Genomic DNA, 21,127 nt, shown 5'->3' on the forward strand with positions numbered 1-21,127 from the left:
AAGCTTGGATAGATACGCAGGCGTGGTTAGGCAAAAGGTATAAGAGAGAATGTGGGAGTACATCCACAAATATATATGGTTTGACAGGATATTTACATACATGTAGTTACTTTTGCTGCACATAAATGTCTATCGATGTGGGTGAGGATGCAGGGAGCCAAGTTAGGAAAACTTCTTAGACATTACCCAATACCTTGAGGGGATGAGCTGCTGGGCCTGAGGGATCAGGACCATAATCTTGGGGACACTCTGGTCAGTGGGGATAGTATAGTTCATGAAGACAATGTTCTACAACCTACTTTGGTGAGTAATGACTTGGATCTTAAAGTCCATGAGCAACCATCCAAGGTTTACTCATTGGTCTTTCCCCATCGGGAAGAACTGAGAATGAAGAAAACTGAAAGACAAGGAGTGGAGGGAGGGTGGGTGGAAAGGGGGAACTGATTACAAGGATCTATATATAACCTCCTCCCTGGGGGATGGACAACAGAAAAGTGGGTGAAGGGAGATGTTGGAAAGTGTAAGATAAGACAAAATAATAATTTATAAATTAAGGGTTCATGAGGGAGGGAGAGCGGGGAGCGAGGGGGAAAAATGAGGAGCTGATGCCAAGGGCATAAGTGGAGAGCAAATGTTGTGGGAATGATGAGGGCAACGAATGTACAAATGTGCTTGACACAATTGATGTCTGTATGGATTGTGATAAGAGTTGTATGAGCCCCTAATAAAATGATTAAAAAAAGAAAGGAAGACAAGGGAACATTTCATCCAGTGGACTAATGGACCACGGAAACAGGTGTCCATGACCCTGAGGTCAGAAGAACTAGCTGGTACCAGGCTGCCAAGATTACACTAGCAGTGCCTGGAGAAAGTGAAAGAACAAGGTGGACCTAAACACAAATCATAACAGAGACCAGCTTTATTGGTTGGAGAGAGAATGTTGGAACCCCCAAGACTAATGCCATTCTTGGTTATCCTGCAGGTCTGCAACTGAACTCACTCCCACGTTAGTCTACTGGACCGTTTAAGGTCCAAAGGGCAACATGTACTCCAGGACAGAGCACCGAGGGTCAGGAAAGGAGGAGGCGTGGAAACAGGAAACCCAGGAGGAAACACTGGAGGAAGTGGGATAAGAGACGGCACAGGGAGGGGACTGCAGTGGATGAACTGAAGCAGAAGACCCAGGAACCACTGACTGTAAAACTGAGATCTGCTCTGTGAACCTTCACCTGATTCATAAGCAACCAAAGCCATAATATCTGCAAAGCTCAGTCAGCGAGCTACGCCTGTATGCAGAAGGTACAGAGAAACACGTCTGAAGACAAAGGGCCCTGTGAAAGTTAAGATTATGAGGAAGTGGAAACTCTGCATAAGCAGAAACTAGGGGAGAAACGTATCCACAGAGAGAAGCTGATGGAGCCGTAGATGGAAAGATGCACGCGTGCAGTCGCTGAAGTCCCCAGAGCTGCCTGTCCCCACGTTGGTCAGTCTATGCTTCCTGATTCTGCACTGTCAGTCAGGTCTGCCGGATGTAGTCTTACAGCAGCGGTTCCTTACTTGATTTCGATGGCAACTACTATTCAGAAACCGAAAAGAAGGGCTTGAATTATATGTATAATCACTAAGAAATCACTCGAATCCCACTGATCTTGAGAGGCATTATCTGAATGTATCATGAAATGGTTTAGATCAGAAGTTCCCACGCTTGACCAGTTATTATAACCATCTAGGGAGTTAGCAAAATCAGATTCTGGGTACTCACGAATCAGAGTATCTTAGAGGAAATCTTTCTAGTTTTGAGTCTATATGTTCAGAAGGTTAAAAATCATGCCTTTTATTTCTGGGAAATGAAAGCATTGTTGGGAAACCATGCTGAAAAAAGAGTAAAATGTTTAATAACGCTACTCCTATTTTGATTCTGTAGTCTTTTGATTCCTATTTTTACTACTTGTTAAAAGATATAACTTTCAATATTGCATAATTTATTTTCTCTACCTTTAATTCAAAATTTTCTAGTTTCTGTTCTTTGCCTACTTTCTTTCTTTTATTATTTTTTTAAAGATCATTTTATTGGGTGCTCTTACAGCTTTTATAACAATCCATACATCAGTTTTATTAAGCATATTTGTACATATGTTGCCATCATTATATTCTAAACATTTACTTTCTATTTGAGCCCTTGGTATCAGCTCCTCTTTTTTCCCACCCTCCCCTCCTTTGCCTACTTTCTGTGCACAATAGTTTTAGTCTATTTTCATATGATTGGTTTCAAAGCTTATGAAGAAACTGCTAGAGCAAAATAGGCTATCTTACAAAAAGAAGAGATGAGTGATATTTTGCATCTCTCTTATTCTTATGTAAATTTAAAAACTATACAACAAAGCAGCTTTCTGATTTCCTATAATTAGTCCCTGAAGACTTGGGGGGAAGTAAGCTCTAGATTAGGGTAATTTCTGGAGAAGTCTTGTTCTGTGAATTGAGAACATTAGGCTCAAAAACAGGCTGTAAGACAGTTATTAAAATATTAAGATAATTTTCAATGTCCCCTCACAATCTTATGAAAATTTGTTTAAAACCAAAGTGAGCCATATGAATTTAAGAGATTTAAGGAAAACATATTTCATGAAAGAGATTACCATGAACTTTTTGTTGTACTTACAAAGAGTGTTGGTTTGGGTGTAAACACACTGTCTTCCTGGTCTCTAGGCACATCCAAAGCTTTTGATTTCTGATTTTCTGTCACATTTTTTGCATCCTCCTTAGTAAGGAGCAAGCTGCTCTCGGGGTGCTTACTGCGCATATTGAGGAGAATCTGCTTCATTGCTGCCAATTCCTGTTGGCATACGAAGAGGGAAAACATGATCTTCAGTAAGCAAATGGATACAGAGAGACATTAAAACATTAATTTCCATTCTTGAAGTTGAGACACCTTTAAAGCAATCAGCACATAGACAACAATTGTGAAAATGACAAAATATCCTTGCACAGTAGTGATGCTCATAAATTTTGTAATCAATACTTGTATTTTAATATGTGACCCACATAACATTACATAATCCAGCAGTTCCCAAATGATCAGGTTTGCACACGGGGATTGCCTGATGCCCGAGTCCCATTCCCAGAGCCTGGTTTACAGCAGGGCCTGGGCCGGGGGGCTGTTCACAGCACCTCTGGTGACGCCACTGCAGAGAAACTTGAAAATCATTATGGTTTGTCGACCCGATTGCTGCTGCGTAGATTGTTTCAAGCACTTCACCTTTTCTCCTTTTCACGGGCTGTTTTTACCTTATGGAGTCTTGTAACAATATGATAAAGTGTTCAAAGATCCCCCCACCCCACCCCGGCCACCTCAAACAATAAGCCTAATGCACAAGAGCGATTTTTAAAGTTCATGGGAAAAATAGAATGGAAATATACTGGAATTACTCCATATAACTTTTGAAGTCCCTTTGTAGTTTCAGGATTCCTTTAAGCACGATATTCTCTTAACCCTTTTACAAATGACCATTGGAGCGGATTTTATCACTTGCCTCTGGGAGAAAGAGTTTAGCTGAGTGCTGTGAAGAATTCAGATAGAAACTCACCCAGTTTCTCTTTTCGAAGTCTATCTTGTCTTATTGCTTTTCTCCATAGTTAAACCTTCAGCACCGGCTGCTATGACGTGCTTATTTATGATCAACTACTAAACAGATTCAATTAAACACACTACATGGAGAGATGGTAGACTAAACTCTCCTTTGCTTATTTAGACGAGGGGCAGGCGGTGGTGGACGCACTGCTGTTTTTACCTCCTCTTATTTTATTTTCTGCTTATGCCAAGAGACAAACGCTGTGGCTGAGAGATGTTCTTCTCCCATCTACGAATCTGTTTTTAGACAGCACAGCAAGTCCCTACAAGTCCTTCTTTCCTGGCTGTCATTTGTTCTATTTAGAACTACCTAGCCCGAGCGGGTATTTAAAAACAGATCTGCTGAGTTCAAGCCACGTAGCCTTAGCAGTCTCAGGGATAGGAGAGGAGCTGGAAGAACGGTGCCTGAATCCGCACTCTCTCTTTCTCTTCACGGGGGCTGGCTTGGTCAGTGCATATGGCAACGTAGTCGTGCACCTTTAGACACTCCCAATCTGGTGTGCGTTATTTGAACCTTTTTGGGGGGTGTTTTTATACTTTCAAGATTGTGCTATGCCAATTACACGCTCCCTTAGTACATCACCAGTGACTTAATGTTTAACACATCTGGTGGATTTCGGCTACCACCTATTTACCCAGGTAAGGAGAAGGGAAAGGGGAGATGGCGTGTTCCAGTCTGTGGAAACAACAACGCTATCTGAAAGAACATCCTTCTATTAGCCATGACTTTTGTCTGCTGGCATGAAGATGAGATAAACTAATAGGAAAAAGTGATTCTACGATAGCCTACAGCTAAGTAAAATGAAGGAGAGTTTAGTTTGTCACACCTGCTGGGGGCAGGGTCGAGGGCATGGGAATGAGAAGCGAGCAAAGAAGGACTTGAGGGGGCAGGAGGCAAAGATCTCTGGCCCCCGACTGCCCTAGATGAGCTCGGAATGTTGTTTCTATTTGGCTTCCCGCTGTTGCAGGTAGTGGAGCAGTTACAGGAAGCAGGTAATTTCTAGCATGAGTCAGAAAATGGCTAAGCAAATGCCACGAGGCTTTGCCTTCCTCAGCTTGTCCCAAACGGGAGGCCGACACAGCACTCCTTTGTTCACCTGCCGGGAGAGACAGTGGAATTCCGGTGTCTGCATCTACCTAAAGAACGCTCGAAGCATGCCGAATGGCGTCCCTAGAATTCATGTCCACTCAGAAGATAAGAATGTGAAAGAAGAGTCTTTGCAGATGTGGGCCCTCAATCCACTAACTGGAGTTCTTGTAAGAGGCACAGATAAAACTCGGCAGAAGATGGGCTCTTGAATATGGAGACTGAGGGGATTTGGCTGCCCAGGTCACAGGCTGTCCGGGCTCTGACAAGCTGGACATGTCCGGGAAGGCCTAGAGTCCTCAAAGGGAAAGCAGCACTGCTTATGCCTTCATTCGAACCGCTGGGCGTCCGAAACCAGAAAGAACACATTTCTACTGTGAGATGTTTTGCTAAAGCAGCTGTAGGAAACGAATATAATAAATGGCATAACACTGTAAAATTTCTTTTAGAATAACACAACTACAATGAATACCACAATCACATTTAGAACCTATTCCTTCAGTTACGTTTAATTGAGTGATGATCTCTTTCACAGCAACAGTAAATGAGAACTAGGAAAATACCATCAAATAGTATTCATAAGATCAAGATATTCTGATCACATAGAAAGCCAAGCACATGAAGTAGAAATAGTTTAGTATTTGGTCAGAAATTAAAAACATGACTATTTCTGACTCTGTTACTAATTATGTAAGCTTAGGCCAATCTGGTTCAGAGTTTTAATTTTATAATTGATAAAAGGCGGACTTGTGTAAGTGACAGACTGTTAATGTCAAGGTTGGCAGTTCAAACACACCAGCTGCTCTGTGGGTGAAAGATGAAGCTATCTAGTGCTGTAGGGATGGACAGGAAGTTGCCCCAGTCCCATAAAGAATCACGTGGATGGAATCTCCCCAGGGGTGGTGGTGCTGAGACAGGGAGAGGGAGGGAAGGTGGAGAACTGTCTAGAGCATGGGCAGAGCCCATGACAACATCTTACCTTCTAGAATTTATTTCCCCGAGTCTCTTGATACTGTGAGGAAAGTTCTTGAAAATCTCATGTGATTGGGAACCTTTTAAGAAGTTCAATAAACATGCTGGAGGCAAGAAACACTGAGTCTGGTCATGTGGCTGGGTCGTTTTCTTCCTTTTAGGAGCTTCTAAATAAAATTATTTTATGAATAATAACAATAAGAAGAAATATTTACAGGATGGCAGTGTTTTTGGGTTTTTTTGGTGGGTTGTGGGGGGGAGGGTTATGCTTTTTAAAATCTTTGCCGGTGTGGTAAGAATTTTTAATTTGTGTAGTTCCACAGTTAAGAGCCCTAGTGATTTTGTGGATTACACTTTGGGCTGCTAACCACAAGGTCAGCAGTTCGAACTCACCAGCCACTCTGAGAGAGGAAGGAAGAGGAGGCTTTCTGACCTGGTAGTCACAGAGCCACAGTCTTGGGAGCCCACACGGGCAGTTCTACCCCACTACCACCAGGATCACTATGAGTCAGGATTGACCCCAGGGAATTAAGGACGGTTTTGGTTTTACCGTACGTAAGCTGAGTACCTTAACATATATTTAAGGCTATTTTCTGGGAATACGCTGGGTTAATTTTTCTGGGCTATAAGATATCTTATTAATTTCTAGGATCTCTTTATATATTAGAAAAGTTAACCTTTCAAAATATGGGGGAACAATTATTTTCCCACTTTATCTCAATCTTTTAAAAATAATTTTTGGAAAAAAAATTTTGTTTTGAAATACACAACTGATTTTTTTTTTGGTAACTGAATGTATCAACCGTTTATTTAATGGCCTCATTTATGGTCTCCGTATTTTCTTCTCCCATCTTCCCTCAAGTTACTTCCAGGGTTTCATTTTTATACACTTAAATCTTTGATCTGTTTGACACTTTGCCTGGTTTATGGTGAGAGGTACCCCTACCTACTCCAGATGGCAATCAGCTAGTAACATAACTTGTATAAAAAACAAACATTTTCCCTTCACCGGTCTGACATTCTATCCTTATCATTAACCAAGCTTGCATAAGCACATGGTCAATTTCTGGAATTTTAAACTCTGCTCCAATGGACTTTATGTCAATGCTAATGACAAACTCTTTTAGAGTTTAATGATGACATATTTCCCCGACTATATTCTTGGGGATTAGAGTAGGATTACGATGAATTTTAAATAGAGAGAGAGAGGGAGGGATGGTGGTGGGGGGAGAGAGGGAGGGATGGTGGTGGGGGAGAGAGAGGGAGGGATGGTGGTGGGGAGAGAGACAGGGAGGGATGGTGGTGGGGAGAGAGAGAGGGAGGGATGGTGGTGGAGAGAGAGAGGGAGGGATGGTGGTGGAGAGAGAGAGAGAGAGAGAGAGATGGTGGTGGGGGGAGAGAGAGGGAGGGATGGTGGTGGGGAGAGAGAGAGGGAGGGATGGTGGTGGAGAGAGAGAGAGAGAGAGAGAGAGAGAGAGAGAGAGAGAGAGAGAGAGGGTGGTGGGGGGAGAGAGAGGGAGGGATGGTGATGGGGGAGAGAGAAAAAAAACTGGCTTCCTTGTGATGTCAAGTCTTTCTAACCATAAAAAGTATTTTACTATTTTCAAGTTTAGCTGTAGTTTATATATTGTACTGTCCTAATTGGTGTTACTAAAACAATGAAATGGTCACCACCCACAAACTGGCAAACAAACAGCAAATGTACCAAAATATTGTGCAAGGACTAAAGGACCTGTCGTCTCTTCAAAATGGAATCCTTGGAGCGATGAAGCACTTTGGGTTGGTCCCTACCCTGTGTTTGTACATACGCGCAGCACTGCCGAGCGTCTGTAAATGCTCTTCGCCATGGCAGAGCAGAGCGCGGGCTCAGACCTGCAGAAGAGGATCCGAGGACTCGCCAAGGAGCTGGTTTCAAGCGTCTACAATTTCACTGGGCTTTTTTTCCTATGTTGCATCTATTGCTCAAAATCATGCTGCTTACTTAGGTTCCTAGTTGGATCCTGACTTTCTTAAAGGGAAGTTTTCCTCTCTTCCCAGAGCTCCCGTCCTTTGCTTTTCTCATTAACAGAAAAAACAAACAAACATCCATGGTGCGCATCTCCACATCACTTAAGATCGGCCAGCCTCCTCGCCATGCTGCTTGCTGGGGTCATTTTGGTACCAACTGCCTTCGGGAAGGAGGCACAGCTGCTAGCCTCACTTCTTAACTGCGCAGCCCGGCACGGTGGTTCCCTTGCATCTCGCACCCTTTCTTGCAGCACACCATGCACAGCTTTTGGAGAGAAGGTACTGTGGCAGAAAGCTTTAGGATTCTGATATTCTGTCTTATAGAATCTAATTTCTGAGAAGAGGACAGATGTTTTGTATTTATTTGTAGATATTTTCTTCCTCTGGATATTCTATATTGCTTATGTTTTCCTTTTAAATTCCAATATTTGGATCTTTCCCTAAGTTTTCCAGAGTACCATGAGATTCCTCAGATCCTGCTCATGGCATTGTTACTTATAGTGACTTTGTAATTTTGAGTTTAGTTATTTGTGGAAAATTGCACAGATTGCATTTTGTTCCCTGATTCTTGTTTTATGGAAATATTGCTTTCTCAAAATTTTTGGAAACAGCTAATTGTATAGAAGACATTGTAATTGCTCTTCTGTTCCAGAATCCCTCCATCCAAGGTGGGTGTCATCAATTTCTCTCTTTGGTGGTATTCATTTCCTTCAAGTGTCTAATGGTTTGGGTTGCATGTTCTAATTTAAGAGTGAAGGACTGGCCAGTCACCTAAATGGCATGGTTGGCTAGGGGCTCAGCACATTTGGCCAAAGTAATATGTGAAGCGGGCTTTGCTCGAGGGTCCTTAGGTAGCAAGCAGTACCACCCTCCCCCAATGGACAAACGGTGTTCTCCTCGGAGTGCTTTCATGGTGGCCCTTCTAGCCCATTCCTACTAGATGCCCTATTAATCTAATGTCATTTCCCCCAATATTTAAAATTCCTTCTTTTTAAATTATAAAAGCATTACTTGTTCATTGTAAAATGTAGATACTAAAGTACCATGGCCCCAAACTCTCTTCCTTTTACCCCTTGTGTTCTACAAAATGGTCTTATTTAAAATAATACCCATTGACTTGGATGTATTTTTTACATTGCTTTCAAAAGTCTATAGTACATGTTGTAGATCCAGTATCCTAAATAAATTAAGAACATTACAGTATCTGAAAGAATAAACCATCCACTGGAATCAATAAGTGTAGACTTATTTCTGATGACATACTTGAAACATGACCTAAGAAAACCAAACAAAATGACAATAAAAACCCATATTTAGTACAATGATTACTCTTCAAAATGCAAAAGCCTAGCATTACGTATTTGCAGGGCAAGGGTATTCTTAGGAAATATCTAGATGATGATGATGCACAGATTTCCATAACAGAGATAAACGGTTCTCTTGAATCCCAAAGCACGCATCTTGGCCATGTAACATTCACTGTCTGCATTAAGTGGTGGCATCTTAGAGCCACTCAACTGCAGAGCGGCTGCTCCATGGGACTGCACAGCTTATGCCAATAAGTTGCTGAGAGTTGTGAACCCCGCAGAGACGTGGGCAAGGGGGCACAGAGATGGCATGCTTGATGAATATAGCGTGGACAAGTATAACGCCGCAAACCATGTGCTCTTTCACTTGAGGTTGGTGAAATGCAAGTGCTGTCACACAGGAGGAACAACGCATCACAACTGACCAGCCCGGTAATTCTGGGTGTCTCTCCTTGCGGAAGTAACACAAAGTTAAAAATAAGCAAACAAACAAATGCCTCAACCCTGTTTTTAAACTAGGTTTATATTTTAGGTACTTAATTTCACCTGAAAGGAATTTAAAAAATGTTTTATTATGGGGGTTTCAGAAGCAGAGAGCATAGCATGTTGAGCTGACGCTTGGGGAAGGGGAAAGGCAATGGCACAGAGAAAGGGCCTCAGCAAGATGGGCTGGCCAGTGGCTGCAGCGACGGGCTCTGGCTCAGGACGAGATGTGAGGATGATGGTGCAAGACCAGGCAGTGCCTTGTTCTGTGGGGCATAGGTCACTGTGGGTCACAACCAACTTGATGCAGCCTAACAACAAAAGCAACACCAAAGGCAAGCTCCAACTTGAACAGGGCCCCACAGTCTGTCAGTACTTTGAAACTATCTTTAAAGGAGCTAATTAACATGCCATACCATTAGCTCATTTTCAGTGCATGGTTCAATGGTATATAGTTACGTATGTTCGCAGATATACTGAATCAAACCGTTACCAACGGTGTCACCAGGGTTGGTGTCACGCATGCTATCATCCCCACAGGAACCTGCAAGGATTTAGGAAATACAGTGTCCTCAGTGCTAGTCAGGTGACTTTATGTCAACTTGAACAAGTACCAGAGTGTAGGGGTGGAATCCAGTGTAGGGGCGTCAGTCAGCTCACAGCCTGCTGGGGCTTCCTTGGGGTGTGGCCATCTTATAAGGAGGGTCCTGGGAACATTTTCCTTTCTCTCCCCCTTCCCCTGCCTGCTTGCTGGGACTGGGTCACTGACCTTGAGAGCTGCCAGAGCCCTGCGATTTCCTCCTGCACCCACCGGCCTGTGACTTTCCTGCACTCTGCACCACTGCATGTGGCTGTGTGAGTCTGAAGAGGGACTTATGGACTTGTATCAGACTTATGGACCTGAGTTGGATTGGGCTGGGACAGTTCCTTGATACATAATTACTTCTCGGTATAAAGTTCTTTCTTAAAACATACATGAGTGCCACTGGATGTTTTTTCTCTGTCCAAACATACTGTGAAGTTTTAAAAATCAATTTTATTTACAGAATAAAAATGAAATCTAGCTATGAATTGCTTAAATATAATATTTCTTAGTTATATAAAAAGTTTTATAAAATCTTTTTACACTTAATTATATTATTAGTGACTGAGCTTAAGTATTTTTAAATGTTTCATTCTTTCCCTTTAATTACTACTGCATTCTTAATAGCTATTGACAGAGGTTCATAAACACAAGCTACCACAATATCGTATGGATTGTATGGTTCTGCCCCATACAGATGTAACTAAGACATCCGATAATTTGACAAAATCAGTGATCAGAAACCCCCACTACGTGTCCGTCAGTGAGCTGCACTGTGGTGGGCTGTGTGCTACTGTGCTGCCGGAAGCTGTCTCACTGATACTTCAAATGCCAGCAGGGCCACCCAGAGTGAACAGACTTCCGCAGAGCTTGCAGTCTGAGAACAGACTACAAAGAAGGAATAGGCCGTCCACTGCTGAAGAATTAGCCACGGAAAACCTCATGAACAGAAGAACATTGTCAGAGACAGTACCAGAAGATGAGCCCTCAGGTCAGAAGGCGCTCAAAACATGACGAGCTGCCTTCTCAAAGGACAGTTGACCATAATGACATGGAGGAAGTAAACCTTCAAGATCTTCATTTGCGGATGGGGCATGACTCAAAATATGAAGAACATCTATTAATAACTGGAACTTGGAACAGATGAGGTATGAATCTAGAGCAAGTAAAGTCGTCACAAATGAAAGAGAACATATAAAGGTTGGTATTCAGTGATTCGTGAGTTGAAATGACTGTGCGGTAGTTACATGCTTTTATGTCAACTGGACACTCCTGGCCGGGGTGGAGTCACCCCTGCCAATTAGCTCATAGAGTGATGCTGCCCCCTTGGGAGTGTGGCCTTCTCATAAGGAGGGCACTGGACCCTCCCCTCATCTGTTTGTCTTCCTCTTCCTGCTTGCGGGCCACCCTGAGAGCTGCCAGTGCCCTGCCATGTTAACACCAACCTTGGGTCCACTCAACTCTGCACCCACGGCCTGTGATCTTCCTGCATTCTGCATCATTGCACGTGGCTGCGTGAGTCTGAGCAAGGACACATGGACTAATATTGGACTTAGGGGTCTGAGTAGGACTGGGCTTGGATGCTTTCTTGGTAAGTAATTACTTGGTGCCAGCGGCAGTGGTCTGTGCTGTCAATCCTGACTCACAGGGAGCAGAGTCCTTTCTGGAGGCAGACTGTGAGACTGCCTGGGGAATTAACCAGGAGTGCTGGTGGAGTACTGGGTTATGGGCTGCTAACCTCAAGGTCAGCAGTTCAAAACTACCATCCACTTCTTAGGAGAACAATGAGGCTTTTGACTCCCATAAAGATTTAGTCTTGATTGAGCCAGTCAGGGTATAATATTGCACCAATGAAACAGACAGCTTTCTTCTAGTTCTTTAATGCTTCTGCCTGTTCCCCTACCCCCCCACCCCCACCTCACTGCCATGATCCCAATTCTACCTTACAGATCCAGCTAGACCAGAGGATGTACACTGGTACAGATAAGAGCTGGAAACACAGGGAATCCAGGACAGATAAACACCTCCGGACCAATAATGAGTAGTGATACCAGGAGGGTAAGAAGGTGGGGAAGAAAGGGGGAACAGATCACAATTATCTCCGTGGGGGATGGACAACAGAAAAGTAGGTGAAAGGACACATTGGACAGTGTAAGACATGAAAAAATAATAACTTATAAATTGTCAAGGGTTCATGAGGGAGGAAGAGTGGGAGATGGAGAGGAAAAATGAGGAACTGATACCAAGGGCTCAAGTAGAAAGAAAATATTTTGAGAATGATGATGGCAACAAATGTACAAATGTGCTTGACACAATGGATGGTTGTATGGATTGTGGTAAGAGTTGTACGAGCCCCCAATAAATGATTAAAAACAGATTTATAGTCTTTTTTTATTAGTCATTTTACTGAGGAGCTCTTACAAATCTTATGACAATCCATCATTCAATTGTATTAAGCACCCTTGGACATAGGTTGCCATTCATCAATACTTCCAAAACATTTTCTTTCTACTTGAGCCCTTGGTATCAGCTCTTCTTTTTTCCCTTCTCTCCCTACCTTCCCACCCTCCTGAAACCTTGATCAGTTACGTATTATTATGGCTATTTTGTGTCTTACACTGTCTTGTCTCTCTCCATCCACATTTCTGTTATTCGTCCCCTGGAGAGTGGGCTATCTGTCCAAAGGGTGTACAGTCTTGGAAAGCCACAGGGGCAGTTCTCGTGGGTCGCTGAGTGAGAATGCACGTGCAGGCCGTGGGCACCTGGAGGGCGAGCGGGTTCAATCAATGGGCCTTTGGTCAGCGGCGGAGCCTGTGCAAGCTGCGCCTCCACAGCCAGTTTACGTTTCACTGCCTCAAGAAACCACGTGCCTTTCAGTTGTCTCCCTCTCCCCCTTCATTTCTCCCACTTTTCCATCCCACTCTAGCGTTCAGTAACCGAGAATCTACCGCTGACCTCTGCAGTTTGTGTTTGTGTTTGCCTACTCTGGGCATGGCAGGGACGAGAACTTCATTTCTCTGGATGGCCAAAGCATGTTCTACACACACACACACACACACACACACACACACACACACACACACACACACACTCTCACACTCTGTGCCCTCTCTCATCGATGAACAGTGGGTTATTTCTACCTCGGGGCTATCAAGAGGCAACATCTGTGTATGCGCTTCTGTGTGGATATGCGCCTTCATTTCTCAAGGGGGCGCACACATACGAGGGGAACTGTGAGGTTATGTGCTAACTCATGTTTAATTCATTTGCCAGACTTTCAGTTTTGCCAATATTGTTCTTATTTACCTTGTTATACTACTTTTTCCCCCTTGAACTATTTTAAAGCATATTTCAGACCTTGGATCATTTTGCATGTGAATACTTCAGTAGGGATTCTTAACAGGTGAGGGTTTAACAAAAGGTTAATCAATTGTCACCATAGCTCATACAGGAAACCATAATTAAAAGTGTTATATTTAATTCACAAGCCATCCTTATGTTGAAGTGCTCAGTAAGAAATGATAAAAATTATTATCGAGGCCACTTTTCAGCACAGCTTACTGTGTGTTATGATTTTAGAGAACTTGAATGCCAAAGCTACTACACTATAAACGCCAGGAAAACATTGTCTAAGAGAAAAGAAAAAAAAACATTTTGTAAGGCAAAACTTAGAAAATAGCCTCCCAATATGCAATGGCCAACCAAAGCTGTTTCCACAGCCATTGGGGGGGACGTCCCGGTCTACGGGGACGTACCCAGTGTGGGCTCACACTCATTTGAAGGTTACAGGTGCCATGGGAGCCAGGCCTGGTGACTGCTTACATAAAGATTGAAACTCCAAAGCAGAGAGCCTCACATTTCTCCTGTGGCATGGCTCGTGGTCTGAACTCCCGGCCTTGCGGCTGGCAGCCCAATGCTTACCCAACAGTACCACCGGGTAGCACAAGGGACCACTAGAAGTCAGAATCAATTTAAAGTTCATGGCTTTGGTCTTTCCATGTGCACACTGGCCCTGCCTTAGGCGAGGTATTATTAGTGTCTTGGTTTGCACGGAGGAGTAGGAGGGAAAGGCATGAACATTCACTAGTCTCCAGCGTGCAGCCCTTGGGTGATGCATCCTGTGAAGCGCTGTGTGACGAATGGCCTGGTGATCACGGTCACTGCAATCGCACAGAGCATGTCTCTTCTGCAACACGCAGGGGCGCCTTGAGCTGCGACTAGTTCCTATCTCCTCCGTGCCCGGCAGGCATAGCGGTAACTATTGGACACCATCATGGAATCTTCTTCCAGGCACCAGTGCTTTGTTGTGACTGTTTTCTGCTGTTGGGTCCAGTCCACCCGATGGGGACACTGGTGTGCGCACAGCAGGCTGCTCTACAGGCTTTTCAGGCCGCTCTTCAGGAGCTTCGGTGGATTTGAACCATAGGCCTTTCACTGAGTTGCTGAACTACTTGTGCCACCGGGCTCCTTAACACAAAAGCCCAAACCACCCCCACCACTGTTAAATGCATTCCGACTCACGGTGACCCTATCGCACAGAGCAGACCTGCTTCTTAAGGTTTCTTTACAGAAACGGGCGGCCTCAGCTTTCTTCAGGAGCGGCTGCTGGGTGTCAGTGACTGCTCTTCTGTGAGCAGCCCAACACATGACCCCCCGGGGCCCTGCAAACACCAACAGGCTGATACTGGTTCAAGTTTGAAGACCAGGAGTCTCAGGATCGGAAGACATTTATTCAAGTGGACTTCGCAACTGAGAAGTAGACCTAGGACTCAAAAAGTGGCCTTTTGAGATTCCCCGCTGTCACTATTTACACAATAATTCAGAGGTTTCTGTGGTTTCGAGCCATAGACCCTACTCAGGATTTCCAAGGCTTCATGGGAACAGAGTGCTTCATTTTCCCCCTCTGGAGTGGCTAGTGGGCTTGAACCGCTAACCTTGCAGTTAGTCCAACATAGACCGTGCCACCACGGTTCTGTTAAGACTTTAAAAAACTAAAAACCGAACTCACTGCCGTCTGTTCTGACTCAGAGCAACCTGTGGGGCAGAGTGGCGCTGCTCCTTTGGATTTCCGAGGCTGTGAGTTGTGGTGGGGTCAGCAAGCCTGGGCTTTCTCCTGAGGAGCAGCTGGTGGGGTTGAGCTGCTGATTTTACGGTTAGTGGTCCAACACTTAATCCACCACGCCCAAGACCTTGGTCACGCACAAGTTTAGGTTTGGAAAGGATCTTCACGTTATGCAGTCCGGCCCCTATACACATTTAAGCCTAGCTGATCAGAACTTGATGGCAGTGAGTTTTTTGGCTGACCAAAAGGTGACTTAGCGTGTAACGATTTTTCACAGTAAAATGCAAAAACCAAATAAAATTAAGGCAAAAGAGGAAAAATAAAAACTGTAAGCAAAATAAAACAAATGTCATTGTGCTGGTCTAAATCCCATGCTTTGGAGTCCTGTACTGAGCCTGTTACTGCCTATTTTGCATACGTGCTTTGAATATCTTATCATCACTCTCTGGGGCTTTGCTTCTCTCAATATCAGTTTACTCACCTCTCTTTTGACTAAAAAGAATCTTTCGCGTTGTACATTGTTTGCCTCAGGTTATTTCTTACAAGGAAAACTGAGTCCAAGATAAAAGTAAGGAAGCGGCTCTGGCAGGAGCAGAGCAGAATGTTCTTCCCTGGGGGCACAGTGGTGACACACTGAGCGGCTAACTGCAGGTTCTGCGGTTCAAACCCAGTAGCTGCTCTGAGGGAGATAGGTGAGGGGGTCTGTTCTCATAGAGAATTGCAGCCTCAGAAACCCGAGGGAGCCACTGTATGCTGTCCTATCGGTTCCTATGAGGAATAGACTGGATAGCAGAGTTTGGTTTGTGTGTGCGTGTGTATTTTTTATTATTCTAAGGAATGTAATATGGCAAACTTTTTTTTTGGAGTCTCATCAATCCTAGGACTGAAAGCTCAGTGAGATGTCAGGCATTTACATGACTGATGCTATGCTAACATACCTTAGGGATGCCAACATCACCTAGCACCTGAAAAATTCTTTCCTGGGCCTGCAGAGGATTTCAGGGTCATTCTCAAGTGACCCCGGAACTCCACATTCAAGTGGGCCCCTGAGAAGACATCTGCAGGCCCTCTTCACCTGTAGGAGACCCGATGCTCTTCTGATGGGTTTACCCAGGTCCTTTGGCACAACTGATCCCTGAGCACCACACACCGTGCACCTTGGACTTCTGGCTGCTCCTGCTCTACCTTCAGTTATTCGCATCCTCTTAGAGTTTGGGCTATATTGACCATGCGATGGCTTTGTCCTCTCTGGAGTACCAAATCAGACGAGCTCACTGCTGTCAAGTCAATTCTGATTCACAGTGATCCCATGGGTGTCCAGTAGCTCGTTACCGGAGTAGAAAAGCCTCTTCTTTCTCCCTCAGAGCATCTGGTGGTTTTGAACTGCTGACTCTGCTGTTAGCTGCCACACGCATCACCACTATGCTCCGAGGGCTCCTACTGTCTATAGTAGTACCCCTCTAGTCGCTGCCCCACAGGATCGTCCAGGGTTTCAGTCTGTTGTGCACAGGGTGGCTATGGGCTGGGACTACTCAAAGGTTCCCAACAAGCACGACTGCAGCCCACTTGCTGACGTCCACTATTTCAGCACAAAGGACAGGCTTGGAGGCAGTCTGCTGGGCATTTTCGGCATCAGCTCCAGACTCTAGCTATGTTGCCGTCCCACTTTCCTTCCTCGGCTTTAGCTCCTTGATCTTGGACTTGGGATCTCCTATGCTTACACGAAAGACCGCCCACGAGGTGCCCAGGAGAATGATGACCCTGCTTATCTCGTCCCATTGTAGATATGCTCTCCCGGCCTCACACACTTTCAGAGACTCCGGTTAAGGCTTTGCAGTTTGCTTTGTTTGTGCTTTGGCTCCTTATGTCCTAGAACTGTTTAGTTTGTTATAAACTGCTACTATTCTAAGGGAGTCATAGAAACACAGCATTGAAAATGATAGCAAAGGGTCATCTATTTGTTCCTTACTGATTAAAAAAAAGGGGTGGGCACAGAAGCGTATCTACTATTTGAAAAACCGCAGAGAAGAAAATAAACATTTTGGCTTTTAAAACCAAAAACAAATTGCCCAACAACCGAAATAAACAATGATGTAAAATCATGCAATAGACGTGGAACTGTAACGTGCATTTATTCACAAACTTTTTGAAGCTCCCTCATGTGTACTTTCATGACAAAATATTAGATTGCTTTGCCCAAGAGAAGTCTTGTTAAAGAGAGAGCTTTACTTGTAGGATGCCACAAACATACTTGTCATTTTAAAGATGACGAAAAGGTTAAAGAGGTCAAGATATTTACAGAAACCAAAATAATTTTTACCTAGTCCCAGTAGGTCTGTATAAGTCCACAGAAACCCGAGTCCACAGTGCACAATCTAAAAGGAATTCATGTGTACCTGTAATGCAATTGAAGGAGGCCAGTGTGACACCAGGAGCTCGGGAGACGTAGGCGGTCATGGAGGGGCTGCTAACTGCAAGGTCGGCAGTTTGAACACATCAGCCCCTCCATGGGAGAAGGCTGGAGCTCTGTGCTCCTGTAAAGATGGATAGCTTCGGGAAGCCACAGGGTCACTTCTAGCCTGTCTTGTAGGGTCCTAATCAGTCGGAAGTGGCTTGAAGGCAGGGAGTGAGTATGGCACGGGGGCGCTCATTTACTAGCTCAAAACCAGACAAGCATCTTGAAACTAGGCTTGGAGAACTGAAAACCCTACGGAGGAGCAGCTAGTTCCACTGTACACACGTGGAGGGGCTGTAGTTGTGCTTGTAGTTAACAGCTTTCCACAGAACGGGCACACTGGGGCTTAGTTTCTGGTACTTGGAAGTGGGTATGGATCCCAGGTAGCATAATGGTTATGTGTTGGCTGCTAACTGCAAGGTCGGCAGTTCGAAAACACCAGCTGCTCTGCAGGAGAAAGATGAGGTTTTCTACTGCTATAAAAAGTTACATTCTCAAAAACCCTGTCCTATAGAGTTGCTATGAGTCACGATCAACTCGATGGCAGTGAGCTTGTTTTGTGTTTACTGTAAAATGTATATCTAGCCACTGCAGGGAGGCTGTGAAGCTTAAGTAAAATATGTCACGTATAAAGGACTCCGTGAACGACAGACATTAAAAGGTCATTATTTACTAAAAGGACTATTTTGAGGAAAAGGCTCTTTCCTTCACTCTGGGGGAATAGTTAAGATTTTCATTTCTCTGATTCTTTATTCCCAGATCTACTTGGTTGAAGATAATCTATAACTGAACTCTGAATACAGTTGTAGAATCAACTTGAAAGTCTTTTATCCATGTAGGTAGAAATAAGTTATAAATGCTGATCAATATAGTATTACTCCTATTATACAGGTTTAATTTAGCTATGCTTAAAAGTGTGTAACAATTCCACACTTGGAATGAGTAGGTTTTGCAATATTATTTGCTCCCTGCTTTTCTTCAGACCTGATTTCACATACTCTTACTTGAAAAAAAAAAAAGTATTCTGAAACTTTGCACAGAAAATAAGGCTACAATTGTGTGTGAGCTTTTTGATTTACTCTGCCTTTAAAGTACTCACTGACGTCTAGTAAATAGAAAAGCGCAAATTTTAACATCAAGAAAATTGCTCTGATGAGAAATGTATAGATATTAGAATTATATATATTTTTAAAAATCAATATATCCAGGGTTGTTTTAAGTCATGCTGACTACAAACTTTAACTACGTAGGTATGTAGGAAAGACATGCAAAAAGGTATTCTTAAAGAAAATTGCAAGACAGTGTTAAGTACAAACAAAAAGGCGTGACACACATATAGAAATATGTAATTTGTTTGAAACCTTTATGAAGTGGATTGCCTAAGGGGCACTTGTGATGCCGAAATGTCCCTGAAACCTTCCGAGAACTCACAAAGAGCATAGGAGTTCAAATCTTGAAACATAAACATACCATAAAAGAATGATAATTACACTGTGACTTCACATTTCAGAAACCTAGCTAACTGCTGGTTTTTGTTTTCTTTTCCCTGTCGTCAGAGGGAAGTCATCGGGGCTAACTCCACAGGGCCCGAGAGAGCTCACTGGCAGACATGCTGAATAACAGGGCAAGAGCCAGCCCAGGTCCCAGAAACAATGTCTTCCATTCCACAAGCACATAGCATCCTGGGAGAGCCGGTTCCTGGTTCCTGAGCCGCAGGTACCCTGTGCGGGCGTCGGCCTGCACACACAACTCCCCGACAACACTTCTCAGGGGCTTCCTTCAAATCATTCTCTGAGATTCATTTCTTGCTCAAAGAGAGCTCCTGGGTCCTTTTCCCAGTTAAAATGTTATCAGTTATCAGAGTAGAATTCATCGTTTGAGGAGAGGGCATAAGGATCTATTAAATACCGGGTTTTGAAGCTGTCTATTCAAGTAGATTACACAGCTGCTACCACAATTATTAGGCACTGGAAAGGGCCATGATTATGTGTTACGAACATACAGAGGCTTAAGTACAAAGGGGAAATCATTGGGACATCATTGGGCAATATACACGTGGAGCTACGAACATTACATTGATGTAAGTATTCAAAGAACGTACTTAAAAAATCAGAAGATAAAAAAGACAAACCTTGCTTGGTGAAGTTAAGGAGGTCTTTAAAGAATAGCTGATCCGAGTACCATACATCCCGCTGCCATGGAGTGGATCCTGACTCATTGGGACTGCAGGACAAAGGAGGACTGCCCCGGTGAGGTTCTGAGACTTTAAATCTTAAGGGAGCCAGCAACTTCATGAGGTGGGTGGGCTGGAACTGCTGACCTTGAGGTTAGCAGCCCAATTCATAATCCCCTGCACTACCAGGGCTCCACAAAGGATAAAACTCACTCTCATAGTGTCAATTCTTAATCGTTTCCTATGGGAAAAAGTAGACCTGCTGCTTTGGATTTCCAAGGCTGTAAATCTTTATGGAACAGAAAGCCTCTACTTCCTCTCGAGGAGCGACAGGTAATTTTGAACTGCTGATTTTGTGGTTCGCAGCCAAATGTGTTCACTATACCACCTGGGGCTCCTGGATATGTTGTTGTCTTAATTAATGTTTTCTAGTTTACCTTCCTGTGTTCTAATAACCACTGCAATGGTTACACAGAACTCACAGACAGGATTCATGATTACAAAGTTTATTAAAGAAGTCAACAGGTTGTAATGCCAACAAGAAATACTCAGGGTAGTTGTTTATCAGGACATTTTACAAAGTTCTTTCAGGTTGGCACACCACTCGGCTCCACTTCAGTGGGTCAGCAATCCAGTTTCCCCGATTACCTTTAAGGGCCCAGAAGCATCCTATCTGGCAAAGGCAGCCTCCGGCACAACAGCACCCAGTACTTGCTCCCTGCGGGGCTAAGTCCACTGCTTTGCTCTGGCTCTGCTGCTGCTCCTCTGATGTGATAGCTGTCTTCTGGAGCCAGGAGGTTCACTGCACGGGGATCTCAGGTTTACAGTTTTTAAAAGATCCTTCATGACTTGGTTCCTGCTCACTCGCCTACACTCATGTTTATAAATGCCATATAGGCAGAGGCATAGCTTAGTCTTGTTCTGGACCATCTTAAAAATAAATACTTTATTGTGTTTTAGGCAAAAGTTTACATAGCGAATTAGGCTCCCCTTTAATAATTTGTAAATATGCATTGTTCCATGCCATTGGGGACAACTTTTATAACGTCCTCATTCTCATATTTCCATTGCACCGTTTTGTTTTTATCGATGTAGTTATGTAGCTTCTCTTCCCCTCAGTGTCTTCCTGTCCTTGCTTCTGGGTACATGCTGACTGTTTGGGCTCATGTAAACATATTGTTTACAGTCTTGTGCTGATAGTCTACTTACAAGTGCTACTGTTTATTTTAAAAGTCAATTCAGCTCGAAAGGTGACCTACAGCAATAGCTTCAAGTCAAGTTAAAAAGGAATCTTCAGGCAATACTGTGGGGTCCCTGTAGTCTAGTGCTCCAGGAGGTTAGCCATTTGTAAGGAATTTGAGTTTGGGTCT

General features: G+C 43.8%; 1 protein-coding gene across 1 annotated transcript in view; it reads right to left on the reverse strand.

Moving 5' to 3' along the window:
• Window positions 1–21,127, reverse strand: part of PIBF1 (progesterone immunomodulatory binding factor 1) — a 271,604-nt gene that overhangs the window by 14,679 nt on the left and 235,798 nt on the right. Inside the window, exon 17 of the mRNA XM_075562981.1 lies at window positions 2,660–2,833. Within this exon, the coding sequence (XP_075419096.1) occupies window positions 2,660–2,833 (174 nt within the window). The remainder of the gene's footprint in view (window positions 1–2,659; window positions 2,834–21,127) is intronic.

This window comes from Tenrec ecaudatus, chromosome 11 (assembly GCF_050624435.1).
Source record: "Tenrec ecaudatus isolate mTenEca1 chromosome 11, mTenEca1.hap1, whole genome shotgun sequence".
Classification (NCBI taxonomy): domain Eukaryota; kingdom Metazoa; phylum Chordata; class Mammalia; order Afrosoricida; family Tenrecidae; genus Tenrec; species Tenrec ecaudatus.